At 41.1% G+C, this 16,562-nt stretch overlaps 1 protein-coding gene across 1 annotated transcript in view; it reads left to right on the forward strand.

Moving 5' to 3' along the window:
* Positions 1-16,562, forward strand: part of TPR (translocated promoter region, nuclear basket protein) — a 33,831-nt gene that overhangs the window by 6,680 nt on the left and 10,589 nt on the right. The window contains 29 exon segments of the mRNA XM_032697091.1: positions 373-513; positions 1,218-1,309; positions 2,054-2,251; positions 2,730-2,837; positions 3,345-3,571; positions 4,277-4,440; positions 4,523-4,662; positions 4,748-4,786; positions 4,789-4,898; positions 5,193-5,355; positions 5,649-5,783; positions 6,511-6,651; positions 6,793-6,961; positions 7,433-7,599; positions 7,796-7,948; positions 8,500-8,616; positions 9,373-9,576; positions 9,656-9,840; positions 10,230-10,377; positions 10,661-10,798; positions 11,397-11,528; positions 11,764-11,894; positions 12,254-12,464; positions 12,699-12,845; positions 13,231-13,429; positions 14,074-14,279; positions 14,810-14,871; positions 15,800-16,008; positions 16,267-16,539. Of these exon segments, the coding sequence (XP_032552982.1) occupies positions 373-513; positions 1,218-1,309; positions 2,054-2,251; positions 2,730-2,837; positions 3,345-3,571; positions 4,277-4,440; positions 4,523-4,662; positions 4,748-4,786; positions 4,789-4,898; positions 5,193-5,355; positions 5,649-5,783; positions 6,511-6,651; positions 6,793-6,961; positions 7,433-7,599; positions 7,796-7,948; positions 8,500-8,616; positions 9,373-9,576; positions 9,656-9,840; positions 10,230-10,377; positions 10,661-10,798; positions 11,397-11,528; positions 11,764-11,894; positions 12,254-12,464; positions 12,699-12,845; positions 13,231-13,429; positions 14,074-14,279; positions 14,810-14,871; positions 15,800-16,008; positions 16,267-16,539 (4,509 nt within the window).

Below are 16,562 nucleotides of genomic sequence, written 5' to 3' on the forward strand. Positions count from 1 at the left end.
CTGTAGTAAAAATTTTAGCTGACAAGTTGAATTTACTCGTGTTTGAGGAGCTACTTTCAAATATACCTGGAATTTTACTTTGCATTTTGATGAGAGGATCTAATTTTGCAAAATATGTCTTTGCTTTAGTTTCTTATTTTAGATTCCCTTTCTCTAATAAAAGGACAGTTCAAACTTTTTGCCCTTTTCTAAGCAAAGGTGACAGGCAGTGATTCTTGCTTCTCTCATGCTGTATTTTTAATCACATGAGCTTCTGCAGATCATATACAGTTAAAGTAAAATTTAAGGCACATAGGTGAATTTTAGTATTTTTAAAAATAAATAAATGAAACCAACCACAACAAACAACCTGCCTGTCTGATTTAATTGTAGCTAATAAAGCAGCCCAGGAGCATTTGGCTGAGGTGGAAGAGTCCAAAGCTGTGATGGAAAAGGAACTGAGAGAGAAGATCAGTAAGCTGGAGAAGGAGCTGGAGAATGCCAACGATTTACTGTCTGCTACCAAACGCAAAGGTGGGATCCTGCTGGGACTGAAATACTGAAAATCTCAGCCTTCCTGTTCTCTTGCATGAGAATATTGTGCTGAAGGATGGAAGTGGAGATGATAAACTATTCATATTTTCCTTTTTTTAAAAAAAACAAACAATAGAAAACAAACCTTTATCGTTAAATTTGTCTCTAATGTTAAATCTTACTCAGTGTTCGCTGTTCTGGTTTTGTCTTTGTTGTTGTTTGCCTCTTATCAGTAATTTCTAAAGGAAAGAAAGAGCAGAGCAATAAGGAATAGAAGACTGAAGTATATTTGCTGTATCCCTATGTTAATTTAATGAAAATAAACCAGTGTTCTGCTGCTCTAAACCTCTGGCAGCGTGATAAGAAACCTGAGGTTAAACTTTGCTCCAGCTATTTCAATTTCTGATGTTCTGAAATGATCTCAGTTTGAAGAGTCCTAATAGTAAAAGCTTTTCAGCATTTCCAATTAAACTAGACAGAGGCACTGATAATGTATGCCTTGGAATATTGTAGGTAATACCAGTCACTTGCACATGAATGTGTATAATAGAGATTACAGAAAGCTCTTAAACCAGAAACTTTAAGGGCTTAAAATAGTAATTTAGAATACAGGAGTTAGAAAGGTGTATGAGACATGGTTTAGATTAATAAAGAATACTTACGGTGGGAATTATTGCAGCTTTTTAATGGGATTGTGTCTCCAGGAGCCATCCTGTCCGAGGAGGAGCTGGCAGCCATGTCTCCCACTGCTGCAGCTGTAGCTAAAGTGGTCAAGCCTGGAATGAAGTTAACTGAGGTGAGTGAGGAGAAACTCTTCATTAGCAAGGCCCTTGAAATGCCATCAGAGAGACACTAATAAAATAAAGGTGCAGCCTTGGTTTGCTAGTTTGGATTTGGTGTGATCCCTGGAGACAGTGAAATCTTATTTGAGGCAGACTTGCTTGCTAAGTTACTGGGAGTTTTTTCAACATACCTTACAGTTTTGTTTAGTAGATCAAATTCAGAAATAAGTGGATTTGTTAAAATAAACTTATTTATATATGCAGACTTTTTTGCTTATTTCCATAACTGTATAATCTGCACTGCTGTGCTTTGGCTTATACTTGCAAAAAAAATAATATAACCATAGCTCATATGAATTCTAGGGTTTTTTACGTTTCTATTTATGTAATTTGTGTTTTCATTATTTGCTACTGATGTTCTGTCCAGCTATTAAATTACTTTCTTCTGTGTTACTAATTTGATATTCTTTTGTCTTAAATTTGTTTAAGCTTGTGCCTTTTACGTCGAATTCTTTTATTGCAGACAGTTGCACTGTAAAGCTTGCCATTTTTAAATTAATAACTGTAACTGTTTTGCCATGGTATGAACCCTAAAAACATATTGTTTTGAAAATCCAACTTGTTTCTCTGAGTTAACTGGTGTAGAATTATATAAAATTATAGTGCCTTAAGGTATAAATTGTATAATGACCAGTGGTTCTTTTTTAAGAGAACTGTACAGATCTATCAAAAACAAACCAAGAAACCTTTTGTTGCAGCTCTACAATGCCTATGTAGAATCTCAGGATCAGTTGCATATGGAAAAGCTGGAGAACAAGAGAATCAATAAATATTTGGATGAAATAGTGCAGGAAGTGGAAGCCAAAGCCCCAATTCTGAAACGTCAGCGTGAGGAATTCGAGCGATCCCAAAAAGCTGTTGCAAGTCTGTCTGCAAAGCTTGAACAAGCTATGAAGGTCAGGAAAATAAAAGAGCATGTAAAATGATGGAAAAAACTAATTTTTAATTCTTTTAGCCTGATTGCTGTTGGAAATGTATAAAATGGGTCTCTCAGTCAACTTCTGTTGTGGGAAAAGATCTGTAGAACTTTGTGGCTCGCGGTTTATGGGACTGCACAAAGAATTTTACAAAATCAACATATTTCCTAGTTTTTTATAGTGAAGATTTACAATCTCTTATTTTCTGAGCGAGTAGTTTAGTATTTGTCTGTCTATTGACATAAAATTGGAGTTCAGTGCTCCCTTCCTGGTAATTTTCATCCATACAGCAGTACAGCATGAAAGACTGTGGCTTTTGATTCCAAAACACCTGGAGTTTAACCTTGGGAGTGTAACTTTAAAGAGCAGTTTGGTTCTCAAGGCATGTGTGCACATGATGTTATCTCTCTTTAGAGGAATGTGAGTTGAGTGGTGATGTGTTCCTGTTTGCTTGCAGGAGATCCACTGCTTGCAGGATAAGGCAGATCAAGCCAACAAACACGCCTCTTTCTTTGAGAGAGAAACCCAGAGACTGGAAGTTCGAGTAAAAGATCTTTCCCAGCAGGTAAACCAATGTTGTTATGGTTAAATGTGCTATTTGTGATTGATTTATTAATATGGTGCTGTATTTTTGATGTTTGTTTGGAAGTTGTGTTCAGCCACTTTGGTTGTCCTAAGTGCCTTGGTGATGTTAAAAGCTTCCCCTTAGAACATCATGGTACTGCTATTTCTGTTTTCACAACTTCAATAAATTTAGCTGGGTAGAAGTGATGCTGCTGTAGGATAATAGTGTTAAATATCTGACATGGGAAACTCACATATATACCCTTTTGATTGAAATGTCCTGTTATCTGTTTGCAGAACCGAACACAGATTATCCACTTCTGATCTTGTTGCCTTTTGTCAAACTTATTTTTCTAGACTATAACTATCTTACAAGGATTTATTGATTGTAATTGTATATTGTAGAAAAAAACCCTGAATTTCCAAGTACTTTATTTTTCACATATTGTTTTTCAGAGCAAGCTTTTGAGTCTGTGTGCAAACTTCACTCTAGAACATTCTCTTTCAGATTTGTGTGCTGCTGATGGAACTGGAAGAAGCCAGGGGCAATCACGTGATCCGTGAGGAAGCAGTGAGCTCTGCTGACATCAGCAGCTCTTCTGAAGTGATCACTCAGCATCTGGTCTCCTACAGAAATATCCAAGAACTTCAGCAGCAGAATCAGCGTCTCTTGGTGGCTCTTAGGGAGCTGGGAGAGGCTAGAGAAAAAGAGGAGCAGGAAACAGCGTCATCTAAGTAAGTCACCCCTTTCCTTCTAGTAAATTGTTTCTCTGCTCATGCTGGTGACTTCTGTGAAGTTATTCCCAGGAATAGAATTGCCTGTATTCTGCTTTTCATGGAAGAGGCCTACTTTTGTTACCATCTACAAATGGCAGCCCAAAGGCCTGTCTTCCTAGAAGTTTGCAGGACTGTGTCAGAGAACCACAGGATCGTTGAGGTTGGAAAAGACCTCATGGAATCCCCCCTGTGCCCGATGCCCCCCTTGTCCCCAGCCCAGAGCACTGAGTGCCACGGCCAGGCCTTCCTGGGACACCTCCAGGGCTGGGCACTCCAAACCTCCCTGGGCAGCCCCTGCCAAGGCCTGACCACCCTTTCCAGCAGGAAATTCCTCCTCCTGTCCAACCTGAGCCTCCCCTGGCACAGCTGGAGGCCGTTCCCTCTCCTCCTGTCCCTTGTTCCCCGAGAGCAGAGCCCGACCCCCCCCGGCTCCCCCCTCCTGTCAGGGAGTGCAGAGCCAGAAGGTCCCCCCTGAGCCTCCTTTGCTCCAGGCTGAGCCCCCCCAGCTCCCTCAGCTGCTCCTGCTGCTCCAGCCCCTTCCCAGCTCCATTCCCTTCCCTGGCTCCAGCCCCTCAATGTCTTTCCTGAAAAGAGAAGCCCAGAACACCTTGATATCCATGAACACCTTGCTGTGTGTATTACTGAAAGCTGCTGTTGTTCCAGGATTTCTGAGCTCCAGAGCCAGCTGGATGAAGCCCTGGGTGAGCTCCACCAGCTGCGGGAGTCGCGGCAGCACCAGCTGCAGCTCGTGGAGTCCATCATCCGGCAGCGGGACATGTTCCGCATCCTGCTCACCCAGACCACGGGAGCCATCATCCCTCTGCAAGGTAACCCCATTGCAGTGGGGCTGTGTGATCTTCTGCTTCGGCAGGAATTGTTGCCTTTAAAATCCCCTCTGTGTTTCTTTAGCTTCAGGGATGTTACCAGAGGAGCTCTGTCTCACCTCCACTCCAAAGCGGCCCAGTTTACCTCCGGCCATGTCGACTCCTGCCCCCGTGTCCATGAGTGAGTCCATGGAGACTGTGGAGGCTAAGGCTGCACTGAAGCAGGTACATTTTTCAGCAGGCACTAGAAAAAGCTGTCACTGTTTCTTTTTACTCTTGCTAACACTTTTGTATCTGTTCTTTGTCGTAGTTGCAGGAAGTTTTTGAGAACTATAAAAAAGAAAAGGCAGAGAGAACGACAAGCTACTGAATGAACAAAACGAAAAGCTTCAGGAGCAGGTCACAGACCTGAGGTCCCAAAATGCCAAGATATCCACACAGCTGGAGTTTGCCTCCAAACGGTAAATCAGCTATTTTAACCCAGCCTTAGGTCTGGGTTCTCTGGCACAGAGTCATGTTGGCTGCTTGATGTTGTTTGCTAAGGAAGAATTGCCAGTTAAACATCAATATTGTCTATTCTGTGTAAGAACACAAAGTTAATAGTGAAGGTGGGATCAAGAATATAACCTCCAGTGCAGTGAGGCACGTGTGAAAACTGCTGCATAAAACCATGAAACAGCTGTGTGCATGCACCTCCTGCAGTTAAACAGCTGGATGTGGCAAACACATGCTTTGCTTTGTTGTTCCCTGTGAAGGTATGAAATGCTGCAGGACAACGTCGAAGGATATCGCCGGGAAATCACCTCCCTGCACGAGAGAACCCAGAAACTCACAGCCACCACTCAGAAGCAAGAGCAGATAATTAACACCATGACTCAAGACCTGAGGGGAGCTAATGAAAAACTGGCAGTGGCAGAGGTTAGTAATTGTTTGTGGCACTGCTGGATATTTCAAGTGAGTACTAGAGTTTTTCTTATGATTATCTTGAAATTACTAAGTGAAGACATAAGAATAAGGTGTTTCAGTTCTCAGAGAACACAGAATATCCAGCAGTTGCATTCTTACTCTCCTTAGTTAAATTCACATGGATTTTAATATGCCATCTCTAATATGAAAACCTTTTATTAACATAATATTAACTGATCATAAAAATAAATTAATGGGTAGATTTGGGATTGATAACAAAGTTCTTATTAATTGTTGTCCTAAAGGTACGAGCAGAAAACTTGAAAAAGGAGAAAGATATCTTGAAGATGTCAGATGTGCGTCTGACTCAGCAACGGGATTCTCTGTTGGTGGAACAGAGAGGACAGAACTTGCTGCTCACTAATTTGAGAACAATTCAGGTATGTGCTGTTGAGTCTGTCCAAATTGAGTCTGTCTGTCAGAGTTTTCAGTGAATACCCATCAAAATCAAATAAAACAGTCATGGGATTGGGTCTCAAACTGGATTTTTATATGGTTACAAATCAACACTGAACAAAAAATGCTTGAGCAACTTGTTTCAAAAAGCTTGTGATTCCTGTCCTACTCTTTTATTTACCTGGGCAAAATCCTGAGAATTTTGAGTTGATGAGAAGGGTTGTCTTAATAAAACAGAAACAAAACACGTGGAACAAAGTGAAAGGAAAAAATCTGTTAATTATTAACAAAATTTACCAGTACCTGCCTTGGTAGTTTATTTTCCTATTACATTATATTTACTTTATTACTTTTATATAATTTATTATAAGGTATATTGACACTTATTGTGTATTTAGGGTTGCACATATTATCGTGTGACTGAATCCTATTTCTGTAGTAGATCTTTTGGGGAGGTTTTAATCCATGGAATTAGACTGCATGAATAATAGATTTTCTTACGATAATATTTATTATATCGGTATTATTAAAAAATCTTTCAAAACTAAGTCAGACATTGTAAGTTCTACTTTTCATAATATTCTGTATCTGCCTCTTATTTATTTTGGGGATAGGAGAAGTGTTGTGACAACTTTGTATGAAGTGCTGCAGTAATTCAGAAGAAAATCATTAAAGTGATTTTAATCATAGTGCATCATGCTCTTTTATCAGGGAATACTGGAGAGGTCTGAGACAGAAACAAAGCAAAGGCTCAATAATCAGATAGAAAAGCTGGAACGTGAGATATCTCAGCTGAAGAAGAAACTGGAGAGTGAGGTGGAACAAAGACATTCCCTCACCAAAAATCAAGAGGTGAGTGGAAATGTGCTACACTTGTTTTGGGGAAGATAAAGTCCATGGCTTCTGCCAGCTCACAGCGTGTTCCTTTGTAAACACATTTGGTCTTTGTGCCATTTGGGAATAATTACAAGTTGAGGAACCTCGTGTTTGCAGGTTCAGATCCTGGATCTTAAGAGGCAGCTGGAGACTGAGACAAACCGTCACGTTAACACAAAGGAGCTCCTAAAGAATGCCCAGAAAGAAGCTGCCATGTTGAAGCAGCAGCTTAACAACACTGAGGCTCAGCTGACATCTCAGTCGTCACAGAGGCCTCCAGGGAAAGGTAAGATGTTCTTCTGTATTTAATTTCTCTTTATGGGAAATACTACTGCCTGCAGAATGGTAAAATTCATAATCCGTAGTAATTCGGAATTAGGAGGGCGGTACACTAAATAAAAAACCTCTTGGTTCATCACATATTCAGACAGATGATTACGGGATGATTTGTTAATGTGAAACTCCTGTCCAAGCAGTCTTTGACAAAGGGGAAGAATAAAGCAAAACTTATTAAAGGATACCTTTTATTTTTATTTGAAGGAACTTAAGTCTGTTAGGTTAGGTATTTTTAAATAGTCAACAATGTTTATTGTAAGCTCTTACTTTGGTTAGGGGTGACAGTTGTACTTAGGGAAGCTTTGTGAAGGTGATTGTTTTTTCCATATTATTATCCTAAAAAGACTTCAGTTTTTGACAGAACAGTGGTTAAATAAAACTGAATTAAACTTCCATTAATGAATGTGCTCTAATATTGCAGGTCAGCAGAGTCCAAATGAAGATGTGGATGATCTTGTAAGTCGACTGAGACAGGCTGAGGAACAAGTCAATGACCTGAAAGAGAGACTCAAGACTAGTTCTAGTAATGTGGAGCAGTACAGGGCCATGGTTCTTAGTCTAGAGGAATCCCTTAATAAGGAAAAACAAGTAAGTAGTTACCATTGTTTATTAGTGCCATTATTCATTGCTCTTTGTGATTTTCCATATTTTCAGTGTTGTTGGTCTAAATGAGATGCTCAGAATACCTATTCTGGCTTTAAGTTGTTAATAAAATACTGGTTTTATATCAGAATAATGTATTCAATGGGGGGAAAAATTGATCTCATGATGGATTTTAATGCAGGTGACAGAGGAAGTTCGTACGACAGTCGAAGCTCGTCTGAAGGAGTCCTCAGAGTATCAGGCACAGCTGGAGAAGAAACTGATGGAGTCAGAAAAGGAAAAACAAGAAGTGCAAGAGGAGAAACGTAAAGCTGTGGAGAATATGGAACAACAGGTATGCACTGAGCACCCCCTTCCCTAAATCCCCTTGTAGAGTCCACAGCAATATGCTTTTACAAGACTCTCTGGTTTTCACAGTATAGCAGTGCCCAGAACTAAATGTTTCATAGTGCACATGGGGCTGACTGAATTTGGGAGAGGGTTCCAAACAGGAGTAGTACCTTAACCCTGTCACTTTGTTGGGGTGAGTGTGTGTTCAAAGCTGTCACCGTCTTCCTGAACTTTGAGCACAGTTTGCAGAAAAACATGAGTAAAAACCTTTAAGAGAGGTTTCAGAAACAAACAAGATGACTGTAAGTAGAATTACTACAGGCCCAGCTCTGAAAACACACGAATATATTTTTACCAGGAAAGAGCTCTTTATATTAATAAAGTCCAAATATTGAAAATATTTCTCCTTTTTTAATACTAACTTTAATTTATAAGTAACTAATTACCCTTCAGTTCTACATTATTAATGACTGTGTTCAGTACTCTATAAAATACTTTGTCACTTAGTGTTGGCTTTGTTCTCACTTTGTTTTTGTTGTTCCCCTGTCCCTGCAGCTGTCAGAGCTGAAGAAGAGCCTGTCAGCTGTGCAGTCAGAAGTTCAGGAAGCTCTTCAGAGAGCCAGCACAGCTCTGAATAATGAACAGCAGGCCCGTCGTGACTGCCAGGAACAAGTATGTTGGTAGTATTTGCCTGATTTGAGCCAGGGACAGTAAACCTCATGTTAGTTTTTTAGCTGAACTCAAAACTGAACTGCTGCTCAGAGGCTGGTGGAAGCAGGAAAAGTGCTGCAGGGGCACATTCTCTGCTTTGGGAGCAGCTGCTTATTTAATGCTTCATTCTTCTACTTGATCAATATTGTAATATCAACTGAACTGACTGTGCTGCAAGCACAGTTTGTGTCATTTAAGATAGCAACAGATGGTGCAATAGATTTCTGTTTCTAAAGCCTTTTTCATTATGTAAAGAAATTGGTTGGGCAACGTAATTAATTGGTTTTAATTAATTACTACCTCAGTTTCCTGAGGGGGAAGCAAAAAAAGAACCCTGAATTCTCACAACAGGACAATGGAGAAAATACCTAACCCAGAATGTAATTGTCATCTTTTAAAACTGTGGGGCAGTGTGATATTTAGCAGCAGCTGATAGGATTGTCTTGTTACCAGCTAGTTTTTTAAAGGGAATCTACTTTTCTGGAGGTGAAAATTCTGGCAACACTGATCAATGTCAAGGATGCAGAAAAATTTGGGCTCTTTAATCCAACCCAAAACGTAGTAAATGGGCGTGGCCATGATTTCTGTGTTTGGCAATAGCAGAGGTTTTGGCCAGTGGTTTTCTTTTTGATTAGTGGCCTCTGATTTTGTCTCTTTGTACATATCTAACACACAACACTAAAGATAACAGAGTTTATTTTTGGTGGTTTTCTGCAGGCAATGATGGCTTCTGAAGCTCAGAATAAATATGAACGGGAGTTAATGCTTCACGCTGCCGACGTGGAAGCTTTGCAGGCCATTAAAGACCAAGTTGCAAAGAACACAGCAGTGAGGCAGCAGCTGGAGGAGGCTGCTCGGAAAGCTGAGTCTGAGCTGTTGGAATCCAAAGCCTCCTGGGAAGAGAGAGAGAGAATGATCAAGGTACGATGGTTTCGGTGGCTTTTGCTCAGTGAACAGAAATTCAGCTGCAGAAATCAGTCACTGAATGATTTTGTTGTAGGATGAAGCTTCCAAGCTCTCATCCCGCTGTGAGGATCTGGAGAAACAGAACCGGTTGTTACATGAACAGCTGGAGAGTATGAGCAACAAGATGGTGACTTCCATGAAAGAAGCCATCCCAACTGCAGCCAATGTTTCTCTCAATGAGGAGGGCAAATCCCAGGAACAAATCTTGGAAATTCTTAGGTAACTTCAGCTCTGGGTTCCTTCTCTCAGGGGTTGTAAATTAGTTGTGAAATTAAATAGTTCTGCATTGCTTTATATTTGAAGGACAGTGTCTAAAATTAAAGCACTTTTTTACTAGGTGGGAGGTGGTTTTGCTACATGAGTAACTAGCACAGGAGATTTCTTTCTACTCCTAGGAAAAATGAGTCAGTTATGGCAGGAACCTGCACATGTGATTGGCAGACAAGTTAGATAAAGGGGATCTTTTTTCTCATTGCGGTTTTTATGGAGTTTATGTAGATGTTGAAGGATTTTTGATCTTCCTAACCCAATTTCTGTACTAAACAGGCATAAGAGTCCTTGTCCTGCCTTTCCCCTGGCCTGACCTGGTGTTCATTTCCTCCCTGCAGGTTCATCCGGCGGGAGAAGGAGATTGCAGAGACGAGGTTTGAGGTGGCCCAGGTGGAGAGTTTGCGGTACCGGCAGAGAGTGGAGCACCTGGAGAGGGAGCTGCAGGAACTGCAGGACAGTCTCAATGCTGAGAGAGAGAAAGTGCAGGTATGGTTGGATGTTATGATTGCAGTGAGTGCAGAGGGCTGTGCTCTCTGTTCTACTCTTTGTCTTTTGAAAGAATTCGAGCGTTTTTTTAAGCTGGGGTTGCTTATAGCCAAATGGAGCAACTCATGCTTATAATAATAAAGAAAATGAAAAGAATTTATCTCCCATTTCTTAAGCCGTATTTGCTTGTTTTGAATGCCCATGTGAGATAATGAGTGCCACCATGTGGAGTGTTATCTGCATGTGCAAGCGAAACAAATGACTGAGTTCAATCTTTCCAAAGGTAACAGCAAAAACCATTGCACAGCATGAGGAATTAATGAAGAAAACTGAGACCATGAACATACTGATAGAAACCAACAAGATGCTGAGAGAAGAGAAGGAGAGGCTGGAACAAGAGCTACAACAAATTCAAGCAAAGGTTAGTACTGAGCTTCAGGTAAACTTCTTGGATATTCAGTGGATGAGTTAGTGTATAGATATACCACTGCTAATTACAGTAAATACATTATTTAGCTTATGATTATTCCTTTAAGTCATACACTAATGAGTGAACTTCCCATTTAGAATTTTAAAAGACATTGGTCCACCTAGAACATTGAAAAGAAGTTCAGTTCCACTTCCATGAAACAAAATCAGCATTTATCTTTGGCTAGAGGTATCCAGGAACAAGGATATTATCAGCAGTTAAATGAAAATTGGTATAAGAATACATAAAAAGCAAATCCCAGCTTTATGAAGAGTTGAAAAGGGAGGTGCTGCTTATTTTAATGAAATTCAGTGCAGTGTTGCTTGGCTTCTAACATGACATTAATAATCTGTTTCCTGTACCAAAGTACAAGGGGTGAGATTGTGAAGTCTTACCAGTATTTTTTTGCTCCGTAGGATCATCCCCTGCTCTTGTCCTCACCCCACTGGAAGGCAGAAAGTTAGGAAGGAAGCTATATCATGACTTCTGCTTGAGGGATTCCTTCAGTCTCACATGATGCAGAGTTTAATCCCCTGTTGTGCTTTTCCAGGTCCGCAAGCTTGAGGCAGACATCCTACCTCTGCAAGAGTCCAATGCTGAGCTGAGTGAGAAGAGTGGAATGCTGCAGGCAGAGAAAAAGCTGCTGGAAGAGGATGTTAAACGCTGGAAAGCCCGGACTCAGGTGGGAAATTGCATTTTTTCAATGATGTTTGTGGGAAAAAAACCCCAACAATCAACCAACTGAAAAAAAAAGTTCTAAACAACAAACTAAGAAACACATTTGAATTATAAAACATTGTTTCTGTAGCTTCAAAATTGGCTATTCCGTATCAAAATGCAAAAGCAGCAGCTTAATTCAAGGAGATGTTCTGTATAATCATCTTATGAAAAAGGAGACTGTTTTCTCACCCTTGCAGCATTTGTTGAGTCAGCAGAAGGACACGGATCTCGAAGAGTATCGAAAGCTGCTCTCGGAGAAGGAGGCAAATGCCAAGCGTGTCCAGCAAATGAGTGAAGAAACAGGCAGGCTTAAAGCAGAAGTAGCCAGGTGTGGTATTAATCAATTAATAAAAGATTTTGTGCAAAGCAAAGTATTTTAATTAGAGCTGTATCTGGAAGTGTGATTTCTTAACTGTCTCCATGTAAGTATGAATCCTTTTGTGTTCTTACCGTAGCTTGATAATAAGCAGGTAAAACAAAGTGAGAGTTGTTTTGGAAGCTGTCATTTAGCTGAATTTATTCTAAACTAATGTATTGTAGAATTATTTCTATTCTGTACTGCAGAATCCTAGAAAACAGAAGTCACTACAGATAATGCCTGTGATATTGCATAAATCAGCAATATTGAAACATGTATATGATTTCAAGCATCTCATTTGCATTTTCCTCTGGCTTTGTGTTATTTAGAACTAATGCATCCTTGACTACAAGCCAGAATCTCGTTCAGAGCCTGAAGGAGGAAGTAACTAAAATAAGAACAGAAAAGGATACTTTGCAGAAAGAACTAGATGCTAAAGTGGCTGACATACAAGAAAAAGTGAAAACTATAACACAGGTCAAGAAAATTGGTCGCAGGTACAAGACTCAGTACGAGGAGCTGAAGGCACAGCATGATAAGGTAGGGAGAACTGAACTTTAGCCTTCCTTGGAGTTCCTGGTGTTTGCCCAGGACGTTTAAACTGATCCCTTGGCACACAAAACTGATCCCTTGGCACACAAAACTGATCCCTTGGCACACAAAACTGATCCCTTGGCACACAAAACTGATCCCTTGGCACACAAAAGCAGCTTGTGAGAGCAGCATCATTCTGATCAGATGGTCTCTTTAGCCTGGTACCTTGATACCTTTCAGATGGTCGCCGAAGCGTCAACTCAGTCTTTGGTGGAACAACAAGAAGACCAGGTTTCTGCCCAGGAGGTACAAGAGCTGAAAGACACTCTCAGTCAAGCTGAAGTGAAGACAAAGAATTTGGAGACTCAGGTTGAAAGCTTACAAAAGGTAAGAACAGAGTGGGCAAGGTAAGAACAGTGAGTGATTTCAGAGTACTCTGCTCCAATCAGTCGAAAATGTGTAACAGCAAAGAAGGTGAGGGTGTTTTTCTGTGTGTGCACAGAAATATGTGAAGTGGCCTGTTGTGCCTCTACCTTGTTGGGAAAGACAGACCTTAAACCTGGTTTAAATCTTATGTCTAGTGTGTCTCACATTATTTCTTGGAATAATAAGCTATTACATTCAGAGAGACTGGACACCTGATTATTCGTTAGAAACCTTTCAGCCTTAATCCAGTGGCCAGCTAATACTGGATCCTTGGAGCTTATTGGGTTTTGTATTTGCTGAAAAGCTGATTGTGGCCAACAGCTGCAATCTCTCTCTCTCTCTCTAGACTATAGCAGAAAAGGAGACTGAAGTTAGAAATCTTCAGGAGCAGATAATGCAGCTACAATCAGAACTGGCCCGTTTTCATCAAGATCTGCAAGAGAAAACTACACAGGAAGAACAGCTCAGGCAACAAATCACTGAGAAGGAAGAGAAAACTAGGAAGACCTTGCTTGCAGCAAAGCAGAAAATTGCACAGTTAGCTGGTATTGTAATTTTTTTCTTTCTGTCTCTAGGGATTTTTGATTATTCCTGTGGAAAAACCTTTAGACAGGATGTTTGGGAAAATATGGCCTACTTCATATTTTACTGAAAAATGTTTTCTAGGTTAGATTTTACAGGAATTGTTCTAAAACTGAAATTTTTTCAGGGGATGATAAAAGTATATAACTAACTGTACTCTGGAGGTAAAAAAAGTTTTGCTTACTTTTGGCCAACCAACATGATAACCCCCATTTTTCAGCCTTCTGTTGATTAGAGCAGATTGACCCTACTAACAACTCAGATAATTCCCCCCTTCCCTAAATGTACAGGTCCATACCACATTGCCTCCTCTATTTTTTAGTTGTCATTGAGAGGAATGATGGTGTAAGAGCTTGCTGAAAACACCTTGTTCTTTTGTGCGCAACACAAAAGTACACCAGCTTGTACTTCTTTATTATTAAATATGTATTTATTACATGTTTTTATGTCTTGTCATTAAATAGAAAAATGGCACTGCCTCTGAGAGTTCCTTTGATAGCTTAACATTAAGGTTTCAAAATCCTTCAGTGACGTAGTAGAACACCAGGTATTCCACAGGCAGACTTGGGTTACAGTGACAACACCAACTCCTTTCCTGCTCACCCAGGTACAAAAGAACAGCTGACAAAGGAAAATGAGGAGTGGAAGCAGAAGAGCAGCTCGTTGGAGGAGCAGAAGACGGAGCTGGAGGTGCGGATGAGTGCCCTGAAATCCCAGTACGAGGGGCGGATCTGCCGCCTGGAGAGGGAGCTCCGGGAGCAGCAGGAGCGGCACCACGAGCAGCGCGATGAGCCCCCGGAGTCCACAAACAAGGTACCAAATCCTGAGGGCACCACTGTCCAGCCAGGCTTGGTCAACAAACCAGGCTCTATTCAGGTTCCACTGTTCCATGGTTTTGGAAATGCACAGGTTGGTTTCAGCGAGGGTTCAGAACTTAATTTAAAACTTATTTCTTGCCATAATCACAGTTCCCAGTGCTAACAAGTAGATGGTTCTGTTATTAACTGAATTGGCCAAGGAGCTATTTGCACTCTGCTCTCTATTTTTGCATTTCACTGATACATTGAATATAGTGTGTTCTGGCTGCCATTATCTCAAAGCCTCAGAAAACACCTGAGAAATTACTGAGTCAGTTTAAAGACTCGGTGTGGCTGGTGTAATTTGGTTTGGAGAAGTTGGTTTTGAAGAATGGTTTGCAATAGTCATGGGGTCTGACCAGGTAAAGGGCTAGCAGGCATTTCTCAAACACAGTTGTTTGCAAAGAGATCTGCTGCTCAGGTGTTTTCCAGCTTGCTCACTCTGGTTCATGTATTGACAGGACACTTGTGTTTCTTACCTGACAGGTCCCAGAACAGCAGAGGCAAATCTCACTCAAGTCCACTCCGGCTTCAGGTGAAAGAGGAATGTGAGTTCAAGGGTTTGGGGGTTTTGCAGAGTTTCCATCGTTGATATTTCTTAGTTCTGTCTTTTATGTAGTTGCTCTTTTTAGTAAACCATAATTTTCATAAATTTCATGGCTTCTCATAATTTTTCTTAAGCGGCTGAAGATGCTGATTGACATATGTTCTTCCTGTTTCTCAGCTACATCTAATCAGTAAAGCTTTTAAATGTTAAACTGTCATATAAACCACCAGGAACATGGTTTCTGGGAAGCATAAGAGATTTTTTTTAAATGTTTTCAGATGTTCCTGAAGTTATATAACTTTGATTGTTACCTTTAACCTTTTTGGGTTTAGGGAGGATTTTCCTTGTGCAAGAATGTCAAACCTGAGAAACAGACTGAACAGATGGCAACTCTTAAAAACAGATAAAGTGGTCAAATAGCTAAGCTTTGAAATGGGAAATATTGCTGTCATTATATAAGTCTGGATAACAAAGTCCCTCTCAGTTTTTATGACAGCATCCTTTAGGTAGCAAGGCTTTCAAAAATGCCTCCTAAAGTTTGGCTGATCCTTGTCTCAACCAAAAGGTGATGTTGCTCTATACTGAGTGAATCACTTTTGATGTAAGATGTATTACTCACTGTCACAAAGTCCCAGCACAACTAATAGTATGACCTACACCCTCCTTTTGATCTGCTTTCAGATTTCTAGTTGGTTACCTTTGAAAAAACCTGTCAGTCCTCTAAGCTGCACAAAATGCTACTGATGGCATAGTGTGTCTGTCTTTTTTCAGCTGTAAAAAAGTTTGGAAGACAATTCCTTTGGCTGTTATCAGCCTTTCAGATTTCAAGCCTTTAAAAGTGTCTCTGGCTATGAGAATATATTTACACTTGGTGTATTTAAAACCTGCTTTCTGGAGCACCATGGTGAAAGCAATCTCCTGTTTTTCAGTGCTAGCACTTCAGATCCCCCAACAGCAAACATTAAGCCAACTCCTGTCGTGTCAACTCCCAGCAAAGTGACTGCTGCTGCAATAGCTGGGAATAAGTCTACTCCAAGAGCCAGTATCCGTCCAATGGTCACTCCTGCTACAGTCACCAACCCCACCACTACCCCTACAGCCACAGTTATGCCCACAACACAGGTGGAGACTCAGGAAGGTGAGCTTTTTGATATAGTGTAAGGATCTGCAGTGCTCATAAATGCTGCCTTTGCCTTGAAATCTGGTGGTTCTTAGTTTGGAAGCACCTCCCGTAATGTCTTGTCCTGCAGCAATTTGAGTGTTTCATGACCACTTCTGTTGCAACAGAGTTCGTGATTCCTCAGCTGAAGATGTGTATAAGCAATGTTACTTCATCTACAGAACGTTGACTCTGCTAATCTAGAGCATTCTGAGTGTGCTGCTCTTTGCCTTCCAGCCATGCAGTCGGAAGGGCCCGTGGAGCACGTTCCCGTCTTCGGCAGCGCCAGCGGGTCCGTGCGCTCCACCAGCCCCAACGTGCAGACCTCCCTGTCCCAGCCCCTGCTGACTGTCCAGCAGCAGACACAGGCCACTGCCTTTGTGCAGCCCACTCAGCAGAGCCACCCCCAGATCGAACCTGCTGCCCAGGAGCCCTCCCCTGCCATCGTGGAGGTCGTGCAGAGCTCCCAGATCGAGAGGCCCTCCACCTCCACGGCGGTGTTTGGCACAGGTTGGTGGGGTTTTGTGGGCCTG

This window comes from Chiroxiphia lanceolata, chromosome 9 (genome assembly GCF_009829145.1).
Source record: "Chiroxiphia lanceolata isolate bChiLan1 chromosome 9, bChiLan1.pri, whole genome shotgun sequence".
NCBI classification, from domain to species: Eukaryota; Metazoa; Chordata; class Aves; order Passeriformes; family Pipridae; genus Chiroxiphia; species Chiroxiphia lanceolata.